Raw genomic sequence first — 11116 nt, forward strand, 5'->3', positions numbered from 1 at the left:
CTTCATTACATTATTCAGCTGGCCTATCATTCCTGTACGGGAGGCGGGAAACTGACCTTTACAGTCTCAGTCTGCCAATTGAGTGATGAAAACCTTTGTGTGGTGTGCAACTGTAGCTTAAGAAGTCGTGTTAGCACGCAAAAACTTTGGGTTCTAATATCTAGCGCTCTGGAAACTTCTGCTTAACTCTGCAGGTGACCACTCAGCCCCACACCACTCTGGAGTGATGTTCTCTTTCTGACAGGCCAGTCTGAATAATGAATGAAGTTCTGCAGCAAAGTAGTCACTTCTCTGCCCTGTCGCGATTGACCTCTCACCTTTTTAAATGTCAGCGTCTGTGTCTACAGCCTCAAAGCCCGTTGCACACAATGTGCGAGGGATATCAGAAAAGTCAGATAAGGCACGATTTTATAGGTGTCTCAAACAGAGAGAGAGGGAGTCTTTGTGTGGCTGTGTAGCATACTGTGTTGCCCCAGCTGGCTTGTGTGATAAGCTAATGTAGAACTCTAGATCACCTCTCTCCATGGAAACTGCAGGACAATGGAAGGGGTGCAGTTGCGTACCTCTTCCTGAAGCCATATGCTCAACAACTAATGGAGAGGAGACATCCACAATCTGACAAAAGGATTGATGTATTATTTTGTGTCATTTGTTATTTCTATCCACTTAAAATAATTCAGAAATAATATAATATGATAATAATAATATAATAATATTTTCAAAATTTATCTTTACAATTTCATGACCGAAAGAACGAGGTCGGGTACAAGCGGCCGAAATGGGTTTTCTCAGGAGGGTGGCTGGAGTCTCCCTTAGAGATAGGGTGAGAAGTTCAGCCATCGACGAGGAACTCGGAGTAGAGCCACTGCTCCTTTGCGTTGAAAAGAGCCAGTTGAGGTGGTTTGGGCATCTAGTAAGGATGCCCCCTGGAACACCTCCCTAGGGAGGCCATGCATCTGGGAGGAGGCCTCGGGGAAGACCCAGGACTAGATGGAGAGATTATATCTCCACACTGGCCTGGGAACGCCTCGGGATCCCTCAGTTAGAGGTGGTTAATGTGGCCCGGGAAAGGGAGGTTTGGGGTCCCCTGCTGGAGCTGCTGCCCCCGCAATCCGACCCCCGGATAAGCGGTTGAAGATGAGTGAGTGAGTGAGTATCTTTACAATTCCATTAATATGGACCCTGATAATTGATTTAGTGTAAAGCAGCTGTAAACACAACAATATTACACTAAACACAAACTTCTTAGCAAATAGTTGGCAACCTACCCTTCCAGCAGACATAAAGCAACATTATCATTCAGTTGGAGTCATGTTTCTGTCCACCTGATGAATGAAAGATTAGCTCTGTTTTTGGTCTCCACCAACTCCTAAGGGAAATATCTGTCTCTTTAGCTGTTAAATGCTCCACTATGTTCACCGGCTAACTTTGTCCGCCTGCTGTTTGGTGCTAAGCAGGTAGAGTCCAGTTGGTTTATCAGAACTGAAAACAGCTTCTGCTGCTGTGATCTAACAAACAAGGCTGATGAGAGCCGTGAGATTGAATCAAAATGGCAAAGTTGTGGAATAGAAAATCCAAACAAAGAGCTGAAAGATGCTAAAATGTTCCGTAGAGCTCTACATACACTTGATCATGATCTGAACCATTGCTAATATAAAAATATTGATTATAGTCTCTCTCTACAATGTTCAAAACCTGTCAAGAAATTTGCCACACAGAAGGAATTAAATAATGTATAGCCAACCTGCACATGAGGCCATTTATGTAGTCACATAATTAGTCAAACACAAAAGAGGTCATGAAGGAGAAGACAGTATCTTACAGGCAAAGTGAGTAGTCTGTCTATGCTGGTAAAACAGCATTCATTGCTAATTTCTAAGAAAAGGGGAGAGAAGTGCCTGGGTAAAGCTTCTGCTTGTATCCCACAATCGCACATTGATTCTAAATCTCAATACATTGTCAAATAGTAAGATTCTTTTCAGTAGGAGCGTAATGAAAAAGTAAGACGCATCCAAAGGTCCAGTTGTCAAATGTATACAAAACTTGCTCCAGTGCCACGCAGAAGTCTCTGAAGTCTTGGAGGAATCATTTCGGCTTAGCGAATATGACTCACGTGGAACACACTCTCGCCAATACACAAACAATTTAATCCTCTGCAGTTGGGTAGATTTTCTCGATCGATTAGCAGCCACTCTGATGGGACGCGTTACTTCCTTTGGTGAATTTCCATCTGTGTGTTTCCAAACGCTGATCAAACAGCATCAAAAGCACATTTTGGCTCAATAATGTTAATTTCTCTCTCAGTTTAGAACAGAGATTCATTAAAGTCTGTGGGGTGGTGATTGCACAGTGAAGACCTTCAGCCCTAGAAAGAAGATTGCGCTAAAGATAGATATCATGAAATGAAGCTTAGGACAAGAGAAAACAGGAAAGCCTGCTTTGCTCTTCCAACCAAATCCCATAAACGTGCCAACCTTTACATCTGTGGCTGTAAATGACATCAACAGGCAAATTGTGGTAAAAGAAATTGTGTATATTTAACCTAGAAATGATTAAATTGTTTTTTCATGAGCTACTAAACATGCATTTTTTATCCAGGATGATTGATTTGGGTTGTACATAATAGCATTGGGATAGTTGCTCGTGAAGTGGTAGGACCTTATAAGTCTATACTGATTTTTTTAGACATGTAATATTTCTTAATGTTGTTTATGAGACTTTGTATATTGAAAAGCTGCTATATGTTTACTGTTCATTTAATTTATTACACTTGTTTTTTTCACTACTTGTTACATGTTCGAAAAATGTTATGGTAACTGAGGATAGCTTTTATCTCTATGCATTTAGATGGATTGAACAAATATATTTATAGAGTTGTATATAATGAAGGCTTACATGCTGATTAGGTTACTTGGACTTCAATAATGAGAGGAGGAAGTACAATAGAAGAAAACAGAAACCGGGAAGATGAGGTGATAAGAGTGCAAAGAAGAGGCTTTGGTCCCCTCCGTCAGTCTGCCAAACAGTTCCTGCGACTCTGTGTAAGCCCGTTTGGGGATATATGGCACTGCAATCATTCTGGCGGCTGGGAAACTATGCCATTGATTTATGAATATTCAAAAACTCACCTACTGTAAGCACAAAGGAAGAGTTGCTGTCACCCAGCAACAACCCTTGAAAGCAACTCATAAAATACACTCTGTTGAGTAGCCCCGTACCTGGCTATTTGCACACAAATACTGAGAGAAAGTTGGAGCGGTAAGGGAAGGGGAGACAGAAACACAAGGAAACAGGGAAAACTCTCAGCTCCATTACTCAGAGCCCCTGCTGAAAATGATAACAAAGAGCATGAAATTATAGTGACTGTACTGCTGAGCCTCCTCTGGTCCCAATGCACTTCCCGTGACACCGTGCCGGAGGTTAGCATGAATGACTGCACTCGGCCCTCATGCAGAGCTATCAGCAGGCAGTGGTCCGTGGGAAGTCACACGTCTTAGTTCCTCTCTAATGGCTGGTCAGGGTGTGTCCTCACTGAACCCAGCTTACCTTACATCTCAATGTGCTTGCCATCGATTGCCTCCCATTCTTACAAAAAGTTGTCTGCCAGAATGTGCGTTGGGTGAACATGCAGCAGGTAACGTATCCCCACACGAAGCCATAGCCAGGGTGCACAGAGTAATCTTCACAAACAACAAAGCAAAGCGCTCACAGTGAAGTCAACCGGGCGTATCTGATGTGTGGTAAGAAGTGCAGTTTACTGCCTCTAGTCATGGCTGTCTCTGGCTCGCTGAGAGGAGAAGTTTCCGTGCAATTAGTTCAAACAGCCTCTGCCAAGGCAAAATAACTAAGTGTCAGTTTTTATAGCTCAGTATCCTCTTCTGGACCGAAGAATGCTGCAAGGCTTTTAAGAGACAGGAATTCAAATTCCCAGAGTGTAGAAGTGTAAAAGAAAAGAAAATAGAAAAAGTGAGTAAAACAATCAGAACCTGATAATTTTTCTGTTCATAGGTTATATGATCAGTCAAATTACCAGCTACTGCATATTTCAAAGCTTTGTAGTTGACTTCACAATATGGGTTAGTAGTCATTTCTATTTTCCATATTACAACACCACGGAGGGTGTTGTAATATGGCCAGCAATGGATTATCAATCAAATATTGTTTGTTTGTGTGCATTCGTGCATATGTGTGTTGTGACTCCTAGATATATTGATCATTAATCTAAAAAAACAAAAAAACAAATGCCAACCAATGCTAATTCATACAGACTCCAGTGAAAAAAATGGCGCTTTGATATAGATCCTTAAAGTACAGGTAACAATCAACAGTTAATATTTAAACTATTTCAGCAGGTTGATAGCGATCTTTTAACATAACAACCTCACAACTGCTCCATCCTGATTAGTGCGTGGTGCATGACATAACCTTTTTCCATCAGAACCCAACCCTTTCTAAAAACCAGTGAGACGAGCATGGACGAAACTAACCACACTTGTGAAAAAAAAGTCCCTGTCCCTGTATGTATAACTCCATCACTTACAGGAGGCTGATTAAAGAAACAGGTTTTCAGGGCCTTGGATAAATAATAAATAAAGACACTTTCAGAGTTTACAGCAATGGCAGTTGTAATGCCAAACCCCTGGGAGTGTGGTTTATAGGTTGGCTATGATCCCTCCGAGACTGAGCTGCACCTTAGGGAGAGTTGAGCAACAGAGGCCCGCTTAGGCATGCTGCATTACATAGACTGGTTTCACTCAAATGACAACATGGGCATTCAGCGCATACTGTTCTGTATTAACAGGAGCTTATCTTTTATTGATGAAATGATTACCTCACCTACAATTTTCCCTTGAGTTTCCAGGAGTCCATACTGTTGTGCTTTATAATTTAGTGGGCAGACCCCTGGTGTAAATGCAGACTCAAGTGGGTCTAAAACTATTCAGTAACACCTCAACACTTCCAAGCAGGACAAAGTATCAAGTGCTGCACACATGGTGTCCTTCTCCATTGCTCGAAAAACGGTGCTGGTGCCTGTGTGTATTTTTGAAGGAGTTATAATTGGCAATGCTTGAGGATGAGGTGACATCTGGAGCTGTTGATATTCTGGATCACACCTTCTCTCCGGCATTAAGTCAAGCGTTATTAATGTGCAATTAAAATTTCATCTCAGCACTGAAAAATAAATGAGGCAGAATATGTGTTTGGGAACAAGCCATTTCACTGATGCAACCCTTCAATTAAGCCTCAAAAACAAGTCTGCTTTTAATGGCTGACATTTAACCTCAACTTGTATTTTTTTCCTGTTGCTTTCTGTCTCATGTGGGGGAAATAAACCATGAGGAAATTACCATGTTTGTCGAACAACAGCTTTTTCTCTAGCGTTTCTGTCATTCAAAAGTTTCTGGGCCCCTTGATTGTAAATGCTGTGCAGCTCTGGTGGGTTTGGCTGAGGACAAGAGCTTTCACACTTGTATAACCATGGGAGAAGGACATAAATTGTATTTCTATTTCTCTGTTGGCTTGTTAAGGAATTTAAAGCTGAATGACGCAGCCACAGTGAAGGAGAGCCATGAGTCAATGCTAAAATGTATATAAAGTACTTAGAGGCACTTCATGAGGTGGACATTGTGCTTGACAGGATTTCTATTTAAGCTGGTGTTAAAGAGATTTACAAAATATTGCATGAATGCAAAAATGGAGCTAACTATTCATTCATGATTGTGCCATTGACCATGTCTTCAGCCTATTATGAATTTGCAAAGTATAAATGGTTACATTAAAAAAATAGTATTGTTATTTGGTCGTGCACCAGACCATAATTTGTGTGTGACCAGCAGCAGATATATTTGCTCATGTAGTGTCTATGGAAGAGAAGAAACCTGAGAAGAGCAAAATGAAAGATCCTTTTCAAACACAATGTAAGCATTCAGGAACAATCAGAAGTCAGTGATTAACATGTTAAGATCACCCAACAAGATATAATATCATACACTAATCTACTCTTAAAACCTTTATAATTAGTTATATTCATGAGATGCAAAATAGTGGCTCCTCTGTGTCTGGTTGCAGGCTCTGTGAACTGGTACAGGATTTAATTGCTTTATAAACGAGGACTCCTATCTGTTCTTGTTTATAAAAGCAATTAAATTGTGAACATTTTCAGGGGAAACCCTTAAAGGTAAAATGTATTATCTTATGTCAGATAAACATTGTCATATGTCTCTTACGTTAATGAATGTTTTATCTGCATCACCTGTGTAAACCATATCATGTCAGTTGAGGGTAGAATGAGCAATTTCACTAAGTACAAATAACTTTACGCTCACCAATTCAAATATCTAATCTCTCGACTCAATTTGAAAGAGAACACACCCAACCAAGTTCCCGTTTTTTTTGTTAAATATGTTACATTTTATTCCCATTACATGTTTGGATAGCAAGAAGGGGAATATCAGCAGCATGTGTTTGTGTAAACAAATAACATTTAGTGTAACATTTAAACAACAACTTCTGGACACAAGATGGTGTCATGTGCATGAAAATTAGTAAAATATGTTATTAATTTACACTGGCAATAATAGAGGACCCAGAGTAGATCCTTGAGGGACCTCATTGTGACTCATAATGTGGGTGGATTTAATATCAGCATCAATATCAGTTTTTAGATGCAATAAAGCAGTTTTTATCAAACTCAAAAAATGTGAATTATTAAATACAATAATTGACAATAATAAAAGCCTTTAAGGCGGGGCTTATCTTTCTGCCATTTTAGACTATATCACAATCTTATATATAAGGCCAACCAGACATAAAATGAGGATAAATAGCTTCAGCAATGTTATTCTTTGTGGAAATAGGATTTGTTTAACAGATAAAACTGTATGGAAGAGGCTTTAACATTAAAATTTGACAGGAAAGACCAGTAAAACTCTGGAAAACAGACTGCTTTCGTCTCATGCCAGGAGATCTGCCAGTTGGCATGAATACCAAAGGACCCGTTGTAGGGCAATGCTTTGTCTGTGTGGTTAATGAAAGAACATAGGGGCATTACGGGGCATGTCCTTAGGCAATGAAATAGAATATTTAAGAAAAAGAGCTACAGTAATTCAAGGTCAGAGATGAGGCAGGTTCTAGCTGCACTGAATTCATTATGCAGGCTCTTCGGTTCAATGAGGTGTTTGAAATGTCTTAGAGTAATGATTTGACCATACTTTACATATTCTATACTATATTCCTTTAATATATTCTATATTCATGTTAAACTGATACACCCATGACAGTTTGACATGTTAGCAGGAAGTGTAGCACATCGTTGATTTATTTTATGCACTCTCTCTGGTACATGTAGAGCGACTGAAAACGGCAACGTCACCTAATGTGGAGGTTCCCCAAACAGTTGTCGTATTGGTTAAATGCAATTTGGTAGTTATTTAACATTTTAAGTGAATATTGACCCAGTCACATCTTTAAGTCAGAGCACTTAAAAATGCTGTTAATGCGACATTATCCATTGTTCCAGCAAGGTGAAAGATTCTTATTCCCAGAGTATGAGCCTGTAAAAATATATATTCTGTGTAGTTACGTTTCTTGCAGTTGTGCTATGGATTAAATAGGTCTCAGTCTTTTCATTCTCTCTGGTGTTGCCAATGAAAAAACAAACGTTCAATAATTACCCCAAGAGACCAACGTGTAGACATCACTGGCCCAGGAACAAGTATCTGACTGAAACCAATAAACGGAGACAATGAAGGCTGTTATGTTTTCATCCATGGAAAGGGCGCTGGCCAGAAAAAACAGTAACAGTCTCGGGATAGTTAACCCAAATAAGATTATTTATTTATTTGGAGAAACCAGAAGTTTCCAAAGTCATACTGATGAACAAACTAAAGTTTGCAGACAGCTTTGACGTTCACCTCTGAGTACGAGAGCATCTATTTCTGCATCTATCTCTCATCCTTTCTTCCTCCAGCTGCTGGAAGTGACAGATTAAAAGCACCGGTTCAGGTTAAAAGAAAGTCAGGCATCATATCAAGCCCATCTCATAGAGCCTCAGGATGTTAAACAACTTCTCAAGCACCACCCCCCCCTCTCCCCCCACCCACTATTTTTATATTTATATTAAACCTTATTTATTAGGTGCAAACTCTACTCAGCAACCCCCCCCCCCCCCCCCCCACACACACACACACACACACTTCTTAAAGGGAAAAACTTTTAAAAAACGTATTGGCTGTATTCCAGTGTCTCTCAGGTTACCTACTACATTCACTGGGTCTGCCCTGGTTGTGTAGCTGATTGTGTTGGATTTTACCTTAGCAGCAAATGATGAGCTTGGCTTCTCCAAGAGGTCCCAGAGCTTCCTCCTCTTTTCGGCACAACACGTGGTTGTAAACTCCTCTCCGTCCCTGTCCCTCATGTTCTCGGCCTCTCTTTTCAGCTCTTCGTTCATCTGCTCCTTTTTCTGGTGGTACCTGGCCTGGCAGCAGGACTCCAAGTAGATCTCGTCGATGCCCCAGAAGTCCAGCTCTTGACTGAACGAGAGGGCGCACATTTCCTCCATCATGTGCAACTTCCCGGTGCGGTAGAAGTTGAGAATGGAGGTGAAGGCTCCGGGGTGTCTGTCGAAAAAGTACTCGTTGGTATCCAAACTGTAGTCGTCGCATATCTCGATGATGGAGTCGTGGGTGTTGCAGTCTCTCAGTTTGCCCAGTCTCGTGCGGGGCAGCCTATCCAGCGTCCGCCACAGGACTTCGTGGAGCAGGCCCCCGACGTTGAGTCTCACCCGGCGGGTGTGGGTCTTGCTGCGGATGATGTCCATGGTGTCCGGTGGCAGCGAGTTGTTCGACCGAGTCGCCGCTTTGATCATCTTCACTCAATTCACTTTGTCACTTGAAAAGACTGGAAGATACAGTCCGGCTGATTAAGAAGACATGGTCCTGTAGATGCCCGCATCAGGGTCCCTCCTCACTTTTTTTGGCTGTAATAAAAAAAATAATAATAAGGAAATTATTTAGGGCGCAGTTGAGCAGACAGTGCCGGTGTCCTACAGTAGCAATGTCAGGTGGTTTATCCACTCATCAGAGCACCAAATAGATATTTTAATCAGCTTTAAGAGGCACAGCCGCTTTTCTTGCTGACAAGGGAGGCGGTAGAGGGGTGGAGGGGTGGGGGTGGAGAAGCGGGGCCCAATGATAAACTGGACTCTGCTTGTGTGAGCGCTGTCCGGTGCTGGAAAACGCCTGTCTGTCACTCTACGGACCGCTGTCTGTCTGTCGCTGTCCGCAGGCTCTGGTGCTGAAACGTCTCAGCTCGGATGGGACAGCGATCAATCCCGATTCAAAGGCGGCAATAGTTGTGAACCACAAATGTGAATGTGTTGCTCAAATGTTCTCTAGGGGGATATTAAGCTGGACTAATACTAACACCGATTATCAACTTTGATTAAGAGCCCTTACACATTATACCAACCCCTGAGACCAGTTTGTAGTCTCGGTGTTTACTCACGGCGAGTTTCAACTACAGCCATTTATAAAGTTAATTTTAACTGAGGCAACCGTGCAATAACAACTACATTATTTTGCGCATATCTGAGTCATACAACACAACTGCATTTTAGGCGAAATATATGAATACATGAGCTTGAAATCAAAGTAATGCATATTTTAATGATCAGCTTCACCAAACAGAGACAGGGCATAATATATCAAAGTGAAACCAAGCGGGCTAAAAACCCTGCAAGATGTAAAAATAACCTGACATAACCTCAATATAGAAATATGATACATACGTGTTTCCCGTTTATCCCGATTCACGTCGTGGAAGGACATCAGCAACATTTCAGGAGTAAACGCGTAGAAACGTGTGATGTCCGTGCAGGTCTCCAGTGCTCTGCAGGGAGCTGATGGAGGCATCATGAGCTACGTGGCGACATGTTGGAAAATATAATTGTTTTACACAGACATTACCAAAGCCCAGTCCGCCCTGTCAACCCCTCATCAGTGGACGAATCAACAAGTAGACTCTTGAAAGTATCCAACAATACTTCTCCTCTACCTGCTCACAGTGTGAATGCTGACCGGCGCCTGTGACTGTGAACGGGATCTTGCAAGGAGCTGATTTTACTCAGGCTCCTCCAGCGGCTGGAGCCTGTGTGAGTTTAACCCTCACAGAGCCAGAGAGCCAGAGCTCGGTGCACTTACCTTGTGTTTTTTTTTTGTTGCTCTGTGAAGCAGAGTTATAGGTCAGCAAACAGTATTATATGAACTCACATCCTTGGCCAGAACTTAAGTTACTAAATATCCACAACTATTACAGCAACAACTGCTATTCTATGAGGATTATTATAGAACATGTTAAGTTTTAGGTTATCGGCTAGGTCACTGCACAAAGAACATTAACCTTAACCTTATATAGAACAAAGATGCAATGTACAGGGTTTTAGCAAATTACCCGGGCAGGTAGATAGAAGAATAAAATAGTAAGAAAGAGTAGACATCACAAGAAGAATATACTTTAAATGAGTTCCAAATTCAGTATTAATGCAGTTAACAAATGCCACTAAACACACCATATCGTCATGGGGACAGAGGATGAAAAAATACCTCACATTCAACATACTGTATATAAATATTTGATGCAGGCCTCGTAGGAATATCATAGTGATCTTAGCATTCCCTGGATGTGAGCTTGTGAATGCTTACTGAATAGGAAAGTGGTGAAAAATACAATATATGATAGAAGTCTGTGTAATATTATAATCAGTCTTGGTAGAGACAATAGGCACAGAATCAGGCTCAGTGAGAAACAGTTAATCCGCACAAAAGGACTCAACACTGAGGAAAAACATTTCGACCCAAGCCTAATTCATTGGGGTTGATTTTGTCCATAATTGTGCCCCAGCTTTGCATGTTTCTTTTTCATTGCATAAACATGATGTAAAATGTGTGTAAAAATAAGTGCATGTTCTTTCTTATTCCTTCGCAAATCCTGCACTGGACTACAGTGGTCCACACTAGATCTGCTCCAGCTAGTAAGTGATCAGTTGCTCTCTAAACGCCAAATAAATCTAAACTTTCCACTCTGCTTCCCTCTGCAAACAGCGGGCATGTGTTAGTGT

At 41.3% G+C, this 11116-nt stretch overlaps 1 protein-coding gene across 1 annotated transcript in view; it reads right to left on the bottom strand.

Moving 5' to 3' along the window:
- Positions 1 to 8866, bottom strand: part of LOC310965528 (potassium voltage-gated channel subfamily B member 1-like) — a gene marked incomplete at both ends in the record, with an annotated part of 35934 nt that extends 27068 nt beyond the window's left edge. Inside the window, one exon of the mRNA XM_083939189.1 lies at positions 8312 to 8866. Within this exon, the coding sequence (XP_083795315.1) occupies positions 8312 to 8866 (555 nt within the window). The remainder of the gene's footprint in view (positions 1 to 8311) is intronic.
- Between the last annotated feature and the right edge of the window lie 2250 nt (positions 8867 to 11116).

The sequence above is a fragment of the Echiichthys vipera genome, assembly GCF_963691815.1.
Source record: "Echiichthys vipera genome assembly, chromosome: X".
Classification (NCBI taxonomy): Eukaryota; Metazoa; Chordata; class Actinopteri; order Perciformes; family Trachinidae; genus Echiichthys; species Echiichthys vipera.